Source organism: Palaemon carinicauda, chromosome 39 (genome assembly GCF_036898095.1).
Source record: "Palaemon carinicauda isolate YSFRI2023 chromosome 39, ASM3689809v2, whole genome shotgun sequence".
Classification (NCBI taxonomy): Eukaryota; Metazoa; Arthropoda; class Malacostraca; order Decapoda; family Palaemonidae; genus Palaemon; species Palaemon carinicauda.
The window spans coordinates 66726068-66747237 of NC_090763.1; the positions used below are offsets into that span (position 1 = coordinate 66726068).

At 42.2% G+C, this 21170-nt stretch overlaps 1 protein-coding gene across 4 annotated transcripts in view; it reads right to left on the reverse strand.

Moving 5' to 3' along the window:
• The window catches only part of LOC137631237 (acyl-coenzyme A thioesterase 9, mitochondrial-like), a 332677-nt gene that overhangs the window by 37607 nt on the left and 273900 nt on the right, over positions 1-21170 (reverse strand). For 3 of the 4 annotated variants that reach the window (XM_068363016.1, XM_068363018.1, XM_068363019.1), the window contains exon 9: positions 2726-2811. In XM_068363016.1, the coding sequence (XP_068219117.1) occupies positions 2726-2811 (86 nt within the window). Of the gene's footprint in view, positions 1-2725; positions 2812-6638; positions 6725-21170 lie in introns of all 4 variants that reach the window. The other variant, XM_068363017.1, reaches the window with a different exon arrangement.

Below are 21170 nucleotides of genomic sequence, written 5' to 3' on the forward strand. Positions count from 1 at the left end.
CTCCTGCCTCATGGGTTGAGGAGGATGCTGCATAGCATGAGGCTCCTGCCTCATGGTTTGAGGAGGATGCCACATAGCATGAGGTTCCTGCCTCAAGAGTTGCGTCTGCCTCAAGGGTTGAGGAGGTAGCTGCGCAGAGAGAGGCTCTTGCCTCAAGAGTTGAGGCTCTTGCCTCAAGAGTTGAGGTTCTTGCCTCAAGAGTTGAGGCTCTTGCCTCAAGAGTTGAGGCTCTTGCCTCAAGAGTTGAGGTTCTTGCCTCAAGAGTTGAGGCTCTTGCCTCAAGAGTTGAGGCGGTTGCCGCATAGCCTGAGGCTGCTGCCTCAAGGATGGTGGAGGTTGCTGCAACGCATGAGGCTGCTGCCTCAAGGATGGAGGAGGTTGCCGCAACGCATGAGGCTCCTGCCTCAAGGGAAGTGGAGGTTGCTGCATAGCGCTGGTACCTGGCAACTCCCAATGCGGCAGCTCACGCATGGAGGCAGGAGGAGCCTCAACATCATACGTCTGGCAGGGTGGACTGCGCAGAGGTGGAGGAGCGCTCGCAGGAGGAGGTGTGCTAACCTTCTCTGCCTGAAACTCCTGCATCAACACCGCAAGCTGAGACTGCATTGTCTACAGCATAGACCACTAGAGTCTAAGAAAGAAAACAACAAACGGAGCTACTGTCCGTTGAGACTGAGGGTCTAAAACAGCTGGTGCGGCAACAGACGGAGTTACTGCCTGTTGCGGTACCACCTTGCCTCTCTGGGAGGTGTGCAGTTGTCGTACTGCAGCAAGTCCGAACTGACTCAGTGCTAATGGCTCCACCTAGGAGTTGGACTTGCGCGGAAGGGACCGACTTGCACTTAAAAGCTGCAAGATTTGGTCCATGGTTTCTGCGAGAAACCTCTTCCGCAGACGAGGAATAAATGGGCTCTCTCGTCTTTGTGTGGGTGGGGTGATCACGTCGGCTACGTGAGTTGGTTACACCCGAAACCACGGAGGGAAACGTCTGTTCGTCGATCAAGGCCTGATGAACCCATAAGTCCTTCGACGTTACTTCTCCCCTGGGCTTGGGAGCTTGTAAGAGGTCCCAGACTAGGCGAACAACTGGCACGAACAGACGAACCCTCGAACGCAACACTGTAACACTTTGCGCTTATCACTTTATCACTTTTGATTTTCTGTTTGCACTTATTTCACTGAACTCGAAACTTTAAGTGGTTTGTACCTGAAACACGCAATTCTATCCTTCATTAAAAGTTAGTAATTGCGAAAACAGTATTACAATGTAACAGAAAAACATAATGAAAGATAAATAATTCAGTGGCTGGAAAAGAGACTAAACACTAGATCAAATAAACTACGTTTAAAATCTCTCACCGCATAAAGCCTGGGAACAAGAATAAAACTCTAGAAACGTTTACCTTCTTCCCCTAAAGAGACTAGGGAGAAGAGCAAAAACGATAACAACGTTACCCGCTTGAACGAAACGTTTATCCTCCTCTCTCTCCCTCCGTCTCTATCTCTCTCTCTCTCTCTCTTGACTTAGAACCTGAGAGATGAGCCCAATTATATATATCGTAAAAACATATTATTGTTAAAGGAAAAAAAAACTGAAAGATTTCCCAAATAAAAAGTTCCTTTATTAGAATTAAAACCATTTAAGCTAAGAAAGAATGAACAAAACGCTAGAATCGGTTTACTCTTACTGCAACGTGACACCGTGAATACTCTCTCTCTATCGTAACGATAGAGCGCAAGTTGAACGTTCTGAACGTCAACAACTGCAGAGACAAAACAAAACGTTAGTTCAACTTTGAAAACAGTACGAGACTATCAAAGAAATTCTTTCAAAAACATTAAAATAGCATAATATGTTAACAGGTAAAAACGAAATGACGGGCTCAATGTAATTAACTTCGGTTCCAAGAAAAGACCGCCTACTATTAGGAAAGGTCGAATATAAACAAATATAAAAATTAATTTTAATAAGTTTATAATAAAAGGAAGTTAATCGAAGAGGCCTATAAAAGGCGGAGAGATATAAAATAAATCTATAACTTTTGTTAAGCAAAATTAAGAAAGAGAGTCTATACTCTCTTCGACACCAACACTTCCGTCTAAGGGAAGGGTCGGCCATTAAAAGTGAAAGAGAGTTCATACTCTCTTCGTCACCAAAATTAAATCAAAAATTAAATCAAATTAATTCCAAAAACTTGCTAAGCTAATGATAAAGCTTCCTGAATAGCGAAGGCTAAACTCTAGAGCAAATACATCACCAAATCGTGAGCAATAACTCCAGAATCAACAGCGTATCCATGTAGGTCTAGCCGGAGGCACGACAGAGGAAAAATTGAGGTGGTGTTGACAAGAAGTACTGGAGTACCTGACCACAGATGGCGCTGTTGTGTTCACCCCCACCTGTATAGCGATCGCTGGCGTATCCCGACCGTAGATTTCTGTCGGCAACAGAGTTGACAGCTACATGATTATCGGGTAAGATTAATATTGAAAAATATGAATTCGTTAGTGAGCAAATGGTGTTTCCCAAAAAACATTGGGAACTCAATTACCCTTCAACCACCACTAGTCTTTAAAAATTATCAAAGTTGTAAAAATAAGGTTTGTATTTGTTTGATAACCAACTTTATCACAAGAGATAGCTATATGATACAAGAGATAATAAGAGACACCACAATATAACTTTTACAATAAATATAAACGTGAGTCCTACTTCACTACTGACCTAAAAAGTGATGCATTAACCCATGAAAACTCAAATGCTTCCCTCATCAAGAAGCCACCAAATATTTTGTTGAAGATATTGCGGGACTGAAAGAAAGAGATACAGAAGGCTGTTACTACAATAAGGAAAGCGAAATGAGAAAAGGCCGTGTCAATTAACATACAAAAAGGTTCTGCATGAATGAGGTAAGAAAGTAGAATTTAAGCAGAGCAAAAATGGAGTAACAATGTTCTTTTCTTGCCTCCTTCCTGGAAATAAGACTTCCATTTTAAAAACCAGTTGATATTAAGATCATTAAATAGTATGAATACGAATTGATAAACAAACTTTACCTGGTTGTAACTGAAGTAAAAGTCCATTCATTAATAATCTCCAACCATGCTTGCAAAGCACATGTAACATCAGCAGTATATAGTATTATGTATAAAATCCCTTTAATAGGGTTAAAATCAAGCATATAATATTCAAGATCACTGATTAAAGAGTGAAGTACTGTAAAATAAATCACACTTCCATATACAGTATGCCTTATATATAAACACAGAAAATAAAATAAAATACAGAGCTGAATCTCTTTTTGAAATGACATTAAAATGTCTAACTCAAACATATCTTCCTCCTCCCTAAATAAAGATTATAGCTTCAGTACACTTGAAAGCAACTAACAAATGCATTAAATTGTTGAAAGGTATTTGTAAATTCAGCTACAGATATCTACCTCGCAACAAACATTATTATTCCATAAAATATTTTAAAATAATCATTACTAATTTGTGATTTACAATTTCCTGAAAGAATACTTATACATATTTCACTGTCCACCCTTATTCAATGTTCAATAAAGTGTGAAACTTGCACCTTTGGACAGATACTCCAATTACACAGATGTACGTTTACGATTCTTACTGACTGGTGAAACAAAAGATGCATTAATATGAATTAAAACTTAGAAAAAAACTTTTACTGAATTTAAAAAGAAATTCTTGTCTTAACACGATAATAATTTTTATAGTAAGAGTCTCCAAAAAGAAAGATTTACTAAGAGTAGTAATGAAAGATTTGAAGAATTATGTATTAGCTTTGTTGATGTCACCTGGTGAAACTGGTAACCTGCTGAAAAACAGGTGTAATACTTTAAAAAACAATTCTCACTACAGCCGTTTTAGATAAGCCAAAACAAGCGATTCATTGGAGGAGAATATTCTAAAAAGAGGCAAAGAAGAGAACAATTATTACTGTAACTTACACAATTAGCTGACACACATAGTGCATCAATAAATATTTGCTGAAAATATGAATAAGATGGTAACATTTCGAAAGATGATCTGCTCAAGAAAAATGGTGAAGAGGTGAAATACTTGAAAAGAAAAAATAAATTATTACTGAGAGCAAACAATTTACTAAATGTTCTGTGAAAAGATACATGCTACATTATACCTAAACCTATCTGATAATGAAGAAAATATAAAAAAGGTAACAAGCACAGTACTTAGAAAAATTCTGTTAGGGAAAGGAAGACTTCTCATAATATTCTGGATAAAAAAATGCCTGTATTTATTTACAATACATAAAGCATAGCAATTCAGTAAAGTGGAGCAACATAGGATACAAGCAATGGAACAATTAAAGTCAAAATACAAAATCAAGAAAAGCAAGCAGATAATCATCGTAGTTTATCAAATTTAAAATATAAGCAAAAACATGCGTAATATTTGTCAATAACCAGAGGTGCGTGAAGGGTATGTTTCAAGGGCAACAGAATAATCAATCAAAACACAATAACCAATTAACCAGTACCTGTCTGAATAAAATAACCTTCACCGATTCATGTCACAAAACACCTACAAAACATCTGCTGAGGAATGGTGCCCAAATGATAGTTCAGTTTACAGATCATCACGAAAAATATTGATTGATTTCCCCAACAATATTAAAATCTATGAGCATCACCCTATTTGAAATATAATAACAAAGAAATGTTCATGTATGCAATCACAGCAAGTGATAATGGATATGATATAGACCACAAAATAGATTTTCCAATTGTATAAGTATGCTTAGGTATGATATGAACACATACTGCATTGCATTAATCATCAAAAAGGATTTGTTAATCATCTAGCAATAATTCATGATAGGCTTTGGTTGCCATAACAACTGTAGGTATAGAATGGGACACCAAATCTTAACAATTTGTATTTGACCTTAATCTGGGCAAGCTGCCACCATTGCTGAATGAAGAATCAAGCTAATTATAATACTGTAGTGATTTTTCACACTACAGATGCCAATGAAAGAAAACGGGCAAAAAATTAGCCTTACCCCAATAATATAGGTCAGAAACAGAAATACAATGTTATCTAATTATTCATCGCCTTTGCTACTTAAAAAGTGAGGAAGACACTAGCTATAGAAATATCTATTCTCACGGAAAATAACTGGTCTATAAATCCACAACTCCTAAGAGTACAATAACAGCTCCAGGATATAATGCCTTTAACTAAAGGTCAAACCATCACAGAAATATGACATCCACACCAACCAGAAGTCAGAATATGCCCCTTCTGCACTAGCAGTCTAAAAGTCCTGCATATCAGGGGCATAACACTAGTTTAGATCATAAATAAGTAATAGATATAGTTTTCTACAAATGATATTTACTTGTTCACTGGTAGATTTTCAGAAATAATTAAGAAAAAGTCAACAATTACCCCTTTCTTGTCATGCGTAAATTCTATGGCCACGAGTAGTAAATAATTTCTTTGATGCCTCACGGAAATAGAAATCTGTGAAGAGGAAGCTTATAGTTTTACAGTTTTATTAAGTAATTATACAGAATACCAAACTTTGTTCTATGTTGCAATCTTTACACTTTACACAATAATTACAAAAATAAAACTGTATTTTGAAACCATACCAAATACATGTAGCAACGAGAACATTTTTACATATCAGGGCAACGAATGAATTTTCTGCGAGTCAAATTCAGCAAAATGTAAATACAATGTATCAGATCTAACTACACTCGGTAACTGACACTATTTCACACTAATGGTTATTTCATAGTAATTCACCATCCACCTTTAATTGTCATTATTTTGAGGCCAACAATTTTATTACCTTTAAATATTCCAACAAAAAGTCTTTTCTTTACCAATATATTAAAAATTTGAAGCAAATATTTCTTAGATTGATCATTCATTATTAGGAAATGAACATTGCTCTACACCAGTCTTAAATGTTTATGAGAATGTTTTACTCAACAACACTAAATTAAAAAGGTGATGATACAAATCTGTCTTGAAGAAGAACAGTCAGATAGAGAACATTCAGATACACAGGTCTTTGCTTTACAAACAACCCATTTCTGTGAAATTTTAGGGCACAAATATCGAGTAATCACGAGTCTGAGTTTAGATTATGATGGCTTAGGGATATGCAGAGACAAGAGAGGCGTGAACAATCAGAAAAAAGGTCCCATTGAAGCAGGATGGGCAAGAAAATCATGAAGAGATGGTTTCTATGAAGACCTATAATAGCTGTAATTTCAAGCAGATGGTGAACAGCAGTAGAGTGGATGGAACTCTTTTAATTTCTACCCTACTAAAGGAAAACTGGAAGTAGAAATGTTAATTATTATGATGATAAAGTTCATTAATCAAGGTATTGGGGATATGGGAGATAAACTTTTATCAATTAATATATAACCTCCATTTTGAGAAACATTAGTTGATAATAAAGTTTATAAGAACCAAAAGATGAAAAAACTTAATTTCTGTACAAGTGTAAGTGTATAACACTAAGAAAATCCTTCAACGACTATCAATCAAAGATCTCGCATTACCCGTCCTGAACTATCATTCGGGATTTCACTCCACAAAAGCACAGCTAAATGACTGTGCCACTTACTGACCTATACGTAAATGCACCTGCCCAGCCTAATTCAAATGCCTGTCGCATGATAAATCCTCCAAAGACTTTCTTGAAGCGGTTCCTGTGCTGTAGGGGGGCAAGTTCACATTATACAGATAAAATTAAAATGAAATATCTTTGTAAGATAGATAAGGTTTTGGTATACTAAAAAAATGATTACAAATGGATAATGACTCTCCAGTAAGGTAGGTAAGATGAGTATCTGTATACTGTACTAAAAATAAAAAAACATTCCAAATGCCTAATAATTTCAGTTCTAATTTCAAAATACATGCTATATAATATAATAAATACCATGAAACTTGAAAATAAAATGTATGGTAGCTTAAAATTTTGAACTATATCACAATAAAATTCAACCAACAAAGAAACTAATTTGGAATGAATCTAAAAGATAAGTATTTAAAAAATAATTAAAAGAGAAATATTCATTCAAGTATGCAGGTCACAGAGATAATAAAAAAAACAAAAAATCTATATGAATTCAAATGAATGAAGGATCTGATAGAACATTTATCTCAGATGCCCAACTGTCCAGTAACATGGGAGTAGTAATCACTGCTTTAATTGTATCATAATTAAAATGAAGCTTAACAAGACCCACCAAGGCATATTCCTATACAGTACTCATAATCTCACATTAGAGGCAAGAACTAGAGAAAGGTATAATTAAAGATGCTAGACAGAAAAGTAAGGAGATGAAAGAAAACAGAGAAGTAAGAGGCAGAAAGAAACACACCTGTGGGTTGAGTGGATGCTGGATAAGAAATAACTAGAATGACATCTTATATGACAATAATTCACCTTTACATCCAGATATGCATCCATAAACTAACATTGTGCACACAAGACAACAGGAACATCTTTATTGGAAATGATCAAACTGGTGGTCTTGGGTCCCTTTTTGGATACTAATGTGTAAAAAATAAGTCCAAATATTTATGTACAACTTTGGGTGAGCTAAAAAAGGAAAATAATAAAATGAAAGTTTCAGAATAACTACCAATTCAAGGAAAACAACTATTTTTATAAGTTTTTTGTTTTCTCAAAGAGCTGGTAGTAAAAGATAAATTATACCAATTACTGCACCTCCAAATGATGCAGGAAAGATGGATAATTTTTTTCATTTTAAAGTAGAATATGCAAAATACCAATTAAATTACTTTTCTAAGCACCTCCTTTGACTTTCAGTCCTCTCCTTATCTAAATAACCTGCATATAAAGAATGCTTGATAACAGAACTCTTGACCATTACTATTATTATTACTAGCTAAGCTACAACTCTAACGGGAAAAGTAGGATGCTAAATGCCCAGGGGCTCCAACAGGGAAAAACAGCCCAGTGAGGAAAGGAAATAAAGAAATAAACTACTGTATGAGAAGTAACGAATGATGAATATGAAAGGGCTAAAATCAGTATGAACGTTAAAATAGACCTATCATACATAAACTATGGAGAAACTTATTTCAGCTTGTTAAAAAAAAAAAAGTTTCAACTTCTGACGTTCCACTCATCTAACTGCCTCATTAGAAAATCATTCCACAATCTGGTCATAACTGGAATAAAATTTCTAGGATACTGTGTAGCATTGAACCTTAAGAGATTAAACATTCACTTTATTCTGAAGTATAGTACTGTACATGCATAACCTAATCTCTGAAAATATCCCCTTAGAACATTTGCAGAAAAAGAACTGGAAGACAAGTTTTATTGGCATCAATCTCTTTGCACACATATAAGCCAAATTTCTTTAGGTTTGTTTTCACAACACTAATTTCCTGCAGCAATGCAATAGCATTAAGTTTACCATTAAAAAATCTTATAAATTTAGATTTACTTTACCTATTAACTTTTTATTAGCTACTATGTCACAATAGATATTAAGTTTAAAGACAAAATTCCCTCACAAAGTTTCACTAAAACGACAAATATCTATCCGCAAAATCAAAACTTTCAAGAAGTGACAAATGCGTTGGGAGTTACATCCTACTTAAAAAGATTATGTTCAACACCCTATGGACAGCTTTAATTTGTAAGTACCACCCACAAAAAGATTATCTATTACATATAAGCTAACGTGACCACATTAGGGAGCGAACATCAACTACAAGGTGTTTGACACACAGCTGATGGTAATAATGGTTATTATAGGTAGTAGGTTGGCCAGGGCACCAGCCACCCGTTGAGACACTACCACTAAACAGTTCCGCATCTTTTTACTGGCCAGACAGTACTACATTGGATCCTTCTCTCTGGTTACGGTTCATTTTCCCTTTGCCTACACATACACCGAATAGTCTGGCCTATTCTTTACATATGCTCTTCTGTCCTCATACACCTGACAACACTGAGATTACCAAACAAGTCTTCTTCACCCAAGGGATTACTGCACTGTAAGAGTTCAGTGGCTACTTTCCTCTTGGTAAGGGTAGAAGAGACTCTTTAGCTATGGTAAGCAGCTCTTCTAGGAGGAGACTCCAAAACCAAACCATTGTTCTCTAGTCTTGGGTAGTGCCATAGCGACTATATTAATAGAATCCATGGCACTGCTTTTAATTCACAAAACTAAATTAATAGAATCTATGGCACTGCTTTTAATTCACAAAACTAAATTAATAGAATCTATGGCACTGCTTTAATTCACAAAGCTAAATTAATAGAATTCATGGCACTGTTTTTCATCCACAAAACTAAATTAATGGGATCCATGGCGCTGCTTCTCGTTTACCAGTTTGTCAAATCGTGGAATCATTGTCGTAAGGCTGCATCTCATATCATGCTCGGGGTTAAGCTTGTTCCTCGACTTATTTTTCATATGAGTCAGAGCCGAGAAACCTTGCTCGCAAAGGTATGTTGTTACAAATGGGAGCAACACTCGCGACCCATAGTTTGAGAACCACTGCTCTATACCATGGTCTTCCACTGTCTTGGGTTAGAGTTCTCTTGCTTGAGGGTGCACTCGGGCACACTATATCTAATTTCTCTTCTTATTGTTTTGTTAAAGTTTATATAGGATATCTTTATTTTAATGTTGTTACTCTTCTTGAAATATTTTATTTTTATTTTTTCCTTTCCTTACAGGGCTATGTTCCCTGTTGGAGCCCCTGGGCTTATAGCATCCTGCTTTTCCAACTAGGGTTTTAGCCTAGCAAGTAATAATAATAATAATAATAATATCTCTAGCCAAGGATCTTTTGCTTGTTCCTTTTTACTTCTATTTCTGTTCTGTTTAGCCTTTCCCTACTTAGTCACCTCTCAGTCAGGAACAATTCCTTCTGGCAATCCCTAGAGACTGACAGATGTCACTTGGAGGTCTCAATCATCCTATTCATCATAACAATAATGATAATGATAATAATAATAATTATAATATAATAGCACAGATAGCGAGGAAAGTGATGGATTCCTAAGGAAGTTGGATGTAACCTGGAACCCCACACGACAATACAGAAAAAATATAAAAAATATAATAAAAATAACTGCTAAAAATAATAATAATAATAATAATATTACTATCAATTAAAATATTAATAGTAGTAATAACAATCAATCATTTTCTCACTTCCCAAATGACCGGCCAATTTAGATAGCCAATATAGAGGCTAGCAAAATCAAAAATTTTAAATATTTTTATTTTTCCTAACATACTCACCGAGAACTACTTTTCTTGGAGTCACTTGTGATCTCTCAATCTCGACCAAGGTTTTTCCCGCCGTTACCCCCCTTACTCCGTTCTATATAAGTTTACCCCTGCCGCCAGAGAATGCGCCCTGAGGGCAGCATTAGGGCAGGTCACTGCATCTCTGGGTCAGCATCGCCATTAAGTTCGTCGCTTAGCCCAACTTGGCAATGGAAGGATGGCACTCGGGGACGGAAGGGAGGGCCATTACCCGCAAAGTAGTTCTCGGTGAGTATGTTAGGAAAAATAAAAATTATTTAAAATTTTTGATTTGTTCCGACATAAATACTCACCGAGAACTACTTTTCTTGGAGACTTATACTTTAGGAGGCGGGAGTGCCATTCTGCCACTTGACTCGGCACATAGTGCCTAGAGGGCTATGGAATGCGGGGCCTATCAGAGAGCGGAGAGAGGGTAACTGCGGAACCTTACGCTATTATCTAAGACTCATCTCTTAAATTTCTTCTGTCGATTTTCTCCTGATGAAGTAGCGAAGAATTTATTCACCGTTGGGGACATCTTCTGGCCTACCGCTACACAGATTGGAGGGCGGCGATGACTGTCCCAATGGAGAACCCGTCCAAGGATTTTCTTGAATAATCCTTGAGGTAGTGGGCAGTAAAGGTCGACTGGTGCGACCAAGTGCCAGCTTGCAGGATCTGTCCCACCGCCATGTTTCTCTCAAAGGCCAAGGAGGTGCTCAGACCCCTGATGTCATGGGGGGGGAGTGCCTGGCACTGCCATTTTATCCTCTTCATAGGTTCTAGCGATGACTTGTCTCAGCCAGAAGGAAATGGTGTTCTTGGAGACTTGTTTCTTATTAACACCTGTGGAGACGAAGAGGTTCTTGGTACCTGGTCGGAGATGAGCCGTCCTTTCCAGGTACTTTCTGAGCGTCCTTACTGGGCATAACTTCAAGTCTTCTGTATTGCCTGTCTTGGGAATGGCCGGAATTGAGAAACCTTCAAACCGCGGGTCCCAGACTGCTGGGTTCTGAGTCTTCGCCACAAAGGAGGGTACGAACCTGAAGGACACTTCCTTCCACCCTTTGGAGTGCGCAACGTCGTAAGACAGACCATGGATCTCGCCCACTCTCTTAGCCGAAGCCAAGGCTAGCAAGAAGACGGTCTTGAGGGTGAGGTCTTTGTCCCCGATATCTTTCAGGGGTTCAAAGGGAGGACGACTTAGCATTTTCAGGACCTTGGCCAGGTCCCACCTGGGCACTCTCCTAGCTTGAGGAGGGCAGGACTGCTCGAAACTCCTAATCAGCATCGCTATGTGTCTCGAGGTCCCCAGGTCGATGCCTTTCAGGAGGAAGACTTGGCCTAAGGCTGCTCGTACTCCTTTAATGGCTGGGATTGACATTCCTACTTCATCCCTAAGGTACACTAGAAACTCAGCTATGTCCGGGACCGAAGCTTTAAGCGGTCTTATGTGTTTCTCCGAACACCACTTCGTAAAGGCGGCCCACTTCGCCTGGTATACCACGGTAGAGGATTTTCTTAGGTATAGGGACATTCTCTTAGCTGTGGAGGAGGAGTACCCCTCCTTCTTCAAGAGCCGCTCGATAGTCTCCAGGCGTGAAGGCGAAGAGAGAGAGGGTTGTCGTGGAACCTGAGGAAGTGAGGTTGACGCAGGAGGTCTGACCTGGCGGGCAGAGGCCAAGGTGGTTGGCTCGCTAGGTCTTTTAGATCCGCGAACCACTCTCTCTCCGGCCACCAGGGCGCTACCAAAGTCATCCTTAAGTTTTGGGAGGCCCTTACTCTGTTGAGTACCTGCCTTATCAGCGTGAAGGGGGGAAAAGCGTACACGTCCAAGTTGTCCCACTTGTGCTGGAAGGCGTCTTCTAGGGCTGCTTTTTGGTCTGGTACCGGGGAGCAATAGACCGGTAGTTGGGCGTTGAGCTTTGTTGCAAAGAGGTCCATCACCGGGGAGCCCCAGCGTTGAATGATGAGTCTGGCTACCTCTGGGTGTAGAGACCACTCTGTCCCCACTATCTGACCCATTCTGCTGAGGCCGTCGGCTAGCACGTTTCTCTTCCCGGGGATGAACCTTGCTAGCAGCACCACCTGCTGCTCGTCCGCCCAATGTAGGATGCTTATGGCGAGGTCGCACAGTTCCTTCGATCTCATGCCCCCTTGCTTCTTTATGTAGGCTACCACCGTGGCGTTGTCGCACATTAACGCCATGGTGTTTCCCCTTAACCGACTTGCAAAGTGCAGACATGCCTTCTGGACTGCTCTTAGCTCTAGGACGTTGATGTGAAGATGCTTTTCGCTCTCCGACCAGGTACCGCTTGCTGTCTCTTCCAGAAGGTGGGCCCCGCACCCTTGGTTGGAGGCGTCTGTGAACAGGACCCGAGGGGCATCCCCTTGAGGGAGTTCGACTGGCAGTGCCACCATTCTAGGGCTGTTCTCGTGTCTGGAAGGATAGGAATCAACGCCTTCTGAGAGCCTGTCTGGGACCAGAGGCTCTTGAGGTTCCATTGCACGGGTCTGAGCCTCATCCTCCCTTGGGGAACCAGTTTCTCTAATGAGACCAGGTGACCTATCAGTCTCTGCCAGTCTTTCGCCCTCCTGGAATGTTCTGACAGGAACGGCTGAATGATGTGATTGAGGTTCCGTATCCTGTCTTCCGAGGGGAAGACCTTCCCCTGCACGGTGTCCAACGTCATCCCCAAGTATCCCATTCTGTTGGATGGTGTTAAGTTCGATTTTTCCAGATTGATTATGATTCCCAGATTCCTGCAGAACTGGAGGAGGTTTCTCCCTTGTTCCTCCAAGAGGGCCTTTGAGTTGGAAAGGAGCAACCAGTCATCTAGGTATCTGATGAGACGGATACCCCGTTCATGAGCCCACACTGAGACTGTCGCGAAGACCCTCGTGAACACTTGAGGGGCCGTCGACAGGCCGAAGCAAAGGGTCTTGAACTGCAGGATCTGGGAACCCCATTTTACCCGGAGGAACTTCCGACTCGACGGGTGGACAGGGATCTGGAAGTATGCGTCCTTGAGGTCGACCGTCATCATGTAATCCTTCTCCCTCAAGGACATCAGGACGGATTTTGGGGTGTCCATCTTGAAGTCCGTCTTCTTGACGAACTTGTTGAGGGCCGACAGGTCTATCACGGGTCTCCACCCCCCCGTTGCTTTCTCTACCAGGAACAGGCGGCTGTAGAAGCCTGGGCCTGGGAGAAGGACCTCTTCCATGGCCCCCTTCTCTAACATGGAGGAAATCTCTCCTTGAAGGGTGGCCCTTTTCCTCGGGTCCCTGGGGGCCAACCATTCTGTCTGGCTGGCTGGAATAAGAGGGGGTGGGTCCGCTATGAAGGGGAGTCTGTAGCCTTCTTTCAGGACGGACACCGTCCAAGGATCCGCTCCTTGTGTTTTCCATGCTTGCCAATGAGGTCTGAGGCATCCCCCAACCCGAGGCTTGGGCGGGAGTAGGGGGCCTCTCCCTCTACCTTCTCCTAGAGGGGCGGCCTGATCTGCCTCTCTTCGAGGCGGAGTAACCCGACCTGAAGGAGCTGGCAGAAGCTGGTGCTCCTCTGCGGGAGGGCTGCAGAGTTGTTGTCCAGGAGGAGGAAGGGGCGTCCCTCCTCGAAGAGCTGGGGGCGGCCTGAGGAGTCACGGCGCTATCCGAGGCTGATCTCCTGTATGGCGGCCTTCTAGAAGACGCTTGTCTGGGGACGTTGGCCTCTCTCTTCTTGGACACTTTCACCATTAGAATTTCCAGTTCCTTTAAAGGGAACAGAGACTCACCCCCCAAGGGTAGGCTACGCACAGCTCGGGCCTCCCTGTCCGGGATCTTCCTCGACAACTTAGATAGAACTGTGTCACGTTTCCTTAGTACCCAGTTGGCCGTCAAGGCGAGCGCTTGGTACGCTAGAAACTTCAGAGTTTTCCCCCCGGAAGTGAGAAGGTCCGTCAGGAGACTCTGCTGCTCTGAATCTTCGGGGTCGATGGAGGCTTGCACGCTCACCAACGTGGAGGCCCACCAGTCCAGCCATGAGACGTTCACCAGGTCCCTCGACATCTCCTCCATCATGGCGGCTTCTGTAGGCGAGAAGGAAACTGGGGCTGAAGAGGCCCTTTCGTCCGAGCCGCCTTGTCCCAGGATGTCTAAGGCCGGGTCCACTTTACAGGGGCCTGGGCGCCGCCCTTCAGGAATGTAAACTTTCCCTTGTGTCTTGAGGCCCTGGAGCAGTTTCGAGGCACTCTGGGACTTGGGGGCTTCCGCATTGCTGGCCACTAAGTTATCTATGTACTCTTGTCCCAGTACTAGGTCTGGGGCAAGAGGAAGGGCCAGGGAGGACTTCGGAAGGGCGTCGTGATGCGTGATTCTCAGGAGGCTTGATCTCCAGGAATTCCCCTTAGGTGCCGAGGGTTCTGTAATCCCATGGTGCCTCCTGATGAGGCCCACCACCCTTCTGTATGCGGAGTCCTCCGACGGGGGAGCTTCTCCTCCGTCAGCCGAGGCCTCGGCCTGGCGCGGGGGCGCCGGGTTGCTTGTTCGGTAGACCGGTCGTCCCTCTCTTGGGTCCAGGGGGGCCGACCTGTAACCGTAGGGAGCTCCGTAGGAGGGTGGATCTCGCTGCAAGGCGGGTACCACCGGCTCAGGGAGGGCCCTCGGTTGCCCCAAGGCTCTGGAAGCTGAAGTCACGGTCCCGGTGGGCTGACCCGACAACGGGAACCGATCCTTCTTGCTCGATGACCGTACCAGCTGGGCTGGTTCGGTCAGGCTGCCTTCAAAGAAGCGCGTTTCCCCCCGCTGGGCGGGGTAAACCGGAGGCCTCGAGGACTTATGCTTCTGAGAGAGGTCTTTCCTGCGTGGCAGGTCGAGCGGTTCTAGGCTGTGCGTAGGGAGTGGCAGCCTAGACGCCCGTTCACTGGAACGAGAGTGGAGAGTGGAGCCTCTTGGACTCTCCTGAAGGGACGTAGACCCAGGCGCCGCCGGGAGAGGCATTTCTCCTATACTTACGGGAGTGGGAGCGGGGGCGCTTCCTGCTATGTCGCGACCTTGACCTAGAGCGGGAATGATCGCTTTCAGACCGCTCCCTCTTCCCGCGCCGTTTCTCCCTGACTTCTCCCCCGGAGGATGAATCTATCTCTGACGAGTCCGAGGGCGCCACGTTCCTCGTGTAACGGCTGCCCGCGTGATGCGTGGGGGAAGCTCTTCGCCGCCGGCCGTCCGAGATTGGATGCTGGAGGAAGTCCTCGGGAACCGCTGTGGAGATCGTCGGCACCGAGTTCACTCTATCCATGCCAGGGGGCCAGGGGTCCAGGGTCACGTCCATTCTTAGCGGTGACCTCCCTGGTGTTTTCGGCAACTTCCACCCGAAGGCATCGCTACTCGGGCGGCGAACTCTAGTGTGGCTGTCCTCAGGCGGGGGAGAGCCCGACGCACCGGCCAACGAGGGCGGGGGAGACTCTGAAATCACAACACTGCCCCATACGGGGTCTTCTGAGGACGCGTGGTCCCCTACCACGAGGCCTGATTCACCAGAAGCACTACCGGACCCTCCGTTATCTCTAGAGGGGCCTGCCCTTGGTTCTTCCCTCACACTGGGTTCACCGGGAAGAACGCCTTGACTAATCACAACACTGGGGGCTTGTTGCCCTCTCCTTTGCGAAGGAGACGGAGAAGCCGAGGCTTCGTCGGACCGATCACTGGCCGACGGTAACGAATAAACGCCACTAACTTTTCTGGGGGAACGCTTAGAAGATTTCTTCTTTTTGGTACCATAGCGTATCCACTGTATATCATCCCAGCTTACGCACTCCGGACACATGTCCGCGGCGGAGCAAACTTTCCCCCTACACGTGGAACAAAGGGAGTGAGGGTCTACTTCTGGTTTAGAGAGGAAAGCCCCAGACGACTTTCCGGCTCTAGGACCAGGGCAACGTCGCACATGCTCCATCGTTCGCACACGAAAGGCACAACACTAGCGAGTTATGAGTACACTGGGATATACACAGGGAGAACGCACTGTAACACTTGCGAATAACGCACTACGCAAGAAAACACAAGTCCCCACACTGGAAACACGTGGAACACAAACGCGCCAAAGGATCGAGAGAGCGAGTGAGTGAGCTGTTTACAGCTTACGACCAAGGAACTTAATGGCGATGCTGACCCAGAGATGCAGTGACCTGCCCTAATCCTGCCCTCAGGGCGCATTCTCTGGCGGCGGGGGTAAACCTATATGGAACGGAGTAAGGGGGGTAACGGCGGGAAAAACCTTGGTCGAGATTGAGAGATCACAAGTGACTCCAAGAAAAGTAGTTCTCGGTGAGTATTTGTGTCGGAACAAATGAAGGATTAGAATCATGGGTGAAAAAGCAAAGCTGCAGAAGCTAAAAACATGCTGTAAAGACTTCCACCACTTACAGTATTCTCTTGAATACATTCAAGATTCCTAGATACACCAGTCATAAGGATACCATGCTGAAATGAGCAGTACACATATCAGGCTCTAAAACAAAACTACTGTATATACAGTAGAACCTCGGAGATCAAATGCCCCAGAACTCGAACAATATTTTTGAACATTTTTTGGCCCAGGTATCAAAAAAGAATTTTGAGGTCAAACAACTCGAAAGAACCTATATGGGCCAAGGCGAGTAACCAGGGTAACCTACACGACTAAGACAAAGGCGACAATCCCAGTTTACGAGTGGCTCTTGCACAATTCAGACCCGCAAAAAATTTCCCATTAACTTTTTGTTAATTTCATTCATACTACATTTTTTTATCAATATACAAAGGTAAAATAGGACATGTCTTTAGAGGATAATGAAGGAGAGGATCCTCCACCTAGTTCAGTGATAAAGGAAATACTGTAATGGGAAAATAGGCAGAAGTACACAATTTTATACAAAAACACTACCCAAATAAAGAAGTAGCCAGCAGAACAGGCAATTTTTATTATTATAAAGTATTAAATCATTTCAGAAATATTTTAAAATGAAATCAGAACCAATTCTCTTTTGATCAACTTTTAGTAAAAAGGTCCTCAAGTGAATCAAATTTAGTGACAAAAAAAAGTGCAAAGAAACAAACTTCAGAAGGGCAGTTACTCTAGGTTTTTGTGGTGGGAGACTAACCCATCCTCACCAATTTCCCCTCGGACCATCCATTTTCCTTACTACAAGTAAAGTCCAATGTTCATTTATTTCATATGAATTAATTCACAGTATTCTATTAATTATACCCGTTTCTTGATTTTGGTATACTTTTATAAACTGTACTGTATCTAAATATTGTAAAATTTGTGCAAAAATGGGACATAATAAGAGCATCCTTGGGTGGGGAACCAATTAATGCTATTTTCAATCATTCTTATGGAGAAAATTGATTTGGAGCTTGAAACAAATCGTTGTTCGAACACGGTTTTGGAAATAATTAACTTCGATCTCCGAGGTACCACTTTATTGGATACTAATGTTAATACCAGAGTTACCAGAGTTAAACTTTTCCTTATGTTTATAGTGCAATTATATGAAATAAATCTTTAAGAATAAAAAACATTACGTAATCATAAGAAGTAATGAAAAGGTTGGCATTATGAGTAAAATCTCTTGCACTAAGCTTTCTGTTTTATCTTTTAACAGTCTCCTCTAGTCGGCTATGGTTTGTTCTCTGCAGCACACTACAGTACTGGAAAAATCAAAGATTAATCAGATCCTTCCATCCACTACCAATTACATATCCTCACATCCATTCTTTTGTTCTGCCATGATTTGGATATTGTTTCCCCATCAGGTGTTGGGAAAAAACTTGGTATATTACATTCCTAATCTATGATCTTGGTATTAATCTCTGGCAGTATCTTTCAATCAATTAAATATGAATGCTGTATAAATTTTTCATAATTCTGATCATCCTTTGCATTAAGCATTCCAAGACTTAGTTCTAGATATGCACTTGATTCTAACTATTTTGCCTTTCTTGTCAGAAGTTCAATATCTTATAGTATTCCAGATGTTTTATTCTTGCTTTTGTATAACCAAGTTGTGAAGAGAGATTCCAAATAGAGTAATTGAATTGGTGGAAATTCAGAAGTTGAAGTTTGGTGCACACAATTTTTTCTTGAGGAGGTTGATATTTGCATCATTCCATAGTTTCTCTACTATCTATCATATCAATTATGCTTTGTTATTACTATACTTCTACATTCATTTTTCATACTAAGCTGCTCTCCTTACTGGGACCTTAGAGTTGGTGGCACCCTGTTTTTTCTAGCTAAGGTTGCAGTTTGGCATGTTATAATAATGGTGCTGTACATGTTTTTGCAACAGTGCACTACTACTAATAATGTGCTTATACTATCATTATCAGTAATAATAACCATTCATAATACTGTTATGAAAATCATAACAAGTAAGGTTATTCATCCCCTATTTGCTTTCTTCCCATTAAACAGTAAAAGTTCTTCCCATGGTAATTATAAGAACAAATTCCTCCATCAACTTTCACAAGAGCCTTGGACTTGGACATATTTGAAGTAACAATAATTATCGTGACAAATTTACTTATAAATTTTAAGGCAAACATAAAAAACTGGCAAGAAAGTTTAAGAATAAACTTAAAAGTGAGCAACCCCTCAAAAAGTTCATGAGAATGTTTGAAGTCTGTTAGAGGTGCACTACTAAGAAAAATAGAAAAGTTTGCAGGAAAAATTAAGCTTAAAAAAAATGTATTAACTCTTTATAGATTCCAATGATGTAAATGACACCATTCTAGGCCAAAACATTGGTACAGTGAACCCTCGCTACTTCGCGGTTCGACCATCGCGGATTCACCACTTCGCGGATTTTTTTCATAACCCATGTATATACATATATCGCGGATTTTCCAGAAATATGTTATTTTCATTAGTAAAATAAATTTTTGAATATACTTACCCGATGATCATGTAGCTGTCAACTCCGTTGCCCGACAGAAATCTACGGTCGGGATACGCCAGCGATCGCTATCCAGGTGGGGGTGTACACAACAGCGCCATCTGTGAGTAGGTACTCAAGTACTTCTTGTCAACAAGAACTCAATTTTCTCCTCGGTCCACTGGTTCTCTATGGGGAGGAAGGGAGGGTTCTTAAATTCATGATCATCGGGTAAGTATATTCAAAAATTTATTTTACTAATGAAAATAACATTTTTCAATATTAATCTTACCCGATGAACATGTAGCTGATTCACACCCAGGGTGGTGGGTGGAGACCAGTATACATGTTAACAAAGAAGCTAAGTATCCCGTATTTCATTTTATCAGTTATTCAAAATAACAAACATAAAATAAATAAGTACCTGGTAAGGAAGTCGACTTGAACTATTACTCTGCCTTTTTTAAGTACGTCTTCCTTACTGAGCCTAGTGGTCCTCTCAGGATGCTGAACGACTCCTAGGTGCTGAAGTATAAAGGGCTGCAACCCATACTAAAGGACCTCATCACAACCTCTAACCTAGGCGCTTCTCAAGAAAGAATTTGACCACCCGCCAAATCAACCAGGATGCGGAAGGCTTCTTAGCCTTCCGTACAACCCAAAAAACAACAATAAAAAGTATTCAAGAGAAAGGTTAAAAAGGTTATGGGATTATGGGAATGTAGTGGCTGAGCCCTCACCTACTACTGCACTCGCTGCTACGAATGGTCCCAGGGTGTAGCAGTTCTCGTAAAGAGACTGGACATCTTTGATATAGAATGATGCGAACACTGACTTGCTTCTCCAATAGGTTGCATCCATAACACTCTGCAGAGAACGGTTCTGTTTGAAGGCCACTGAAGTAGCAACAGCTCTCACTTCATGTGTCCTTACCTTCAGCAAAGCAAGGTCTTCTTCCTTCAGATGAGAATGTGCCTCTCTAATCAGAAGCCTGATGTAGTAAGAAACTGCGTTCTTAGACATCGGTAGAGTAGGCTTCTTGATAGCACACCATAAAGCTTCTGATTGTCCTCGTAATGGCTTTGACCTTCTTAAATAGTACCTAAGAGCTCTTACTGGGCAAAGTACTCTCTCTAGTTCGTTCCCCACCAAGTTGGACAGGCTTGGGATCTCGAACGACTTAGGCCAAGGACGGGAAGGAAGCTCGTTTTTAGCCAAAAAACCGAGCTGCAAGGAACATGTAGCCGTTTCAGATGTAAAACCTATGTTCCTGCTGAAGGCGTGGATCTCACTGACTCTTTTAGCTGTTGCTAAGCACACGAGGAAAAGAGTTTTTAATGTGAGGTCCTTAAAAGAGGCTGATTGGAGCGGTTCAAATCTTGATGACATTAGGAACCTTAAAACCACGTCTAGATTCCAGCCTGGTGTGGACAACCGACGTTCCTTTGAGGTCTCAAAAGACCTAAGGAGGTCCTGTAGATCTTTGTTGGTGGAAAGATCCAAGCCTCTGTGGCGGAATACCGCTGCCAACATACTTCTGTAACCCTTGATCGTAGGAGTTGATAGGGATCTTATGTTCCTTAGATGTAACAGGAAGTCAGCAATCTGGGTTACAGTGGTACTGGTTGAGGAAACTGCATTCGCCTTGCACCAGCTTCGGAAGACTTCCCATTTAGACTGATAGACTCTGAGAGTGGATGTCCTCCTTGCTCTGGCAATCGCTCTGGCTGCCTCCTTCGAAAAGCCTCTAGCTCTTGAGAGTCTTTCGATAGTCTGAAGGCAGTCAGACGAAGAGCGTGGAGGTTTGGGTGTACCTTCTTTACGTGAGGTTGACGCAGAAGGTCCACTCTTAGCGGAAGAGTCCTGGGAACGTCGACTAGCCATTGCAGTACCTCGGTGAACCATTCTCTCGCGGGCCAGAGGGGAGCAACCAACGTCAGCCTTGTCC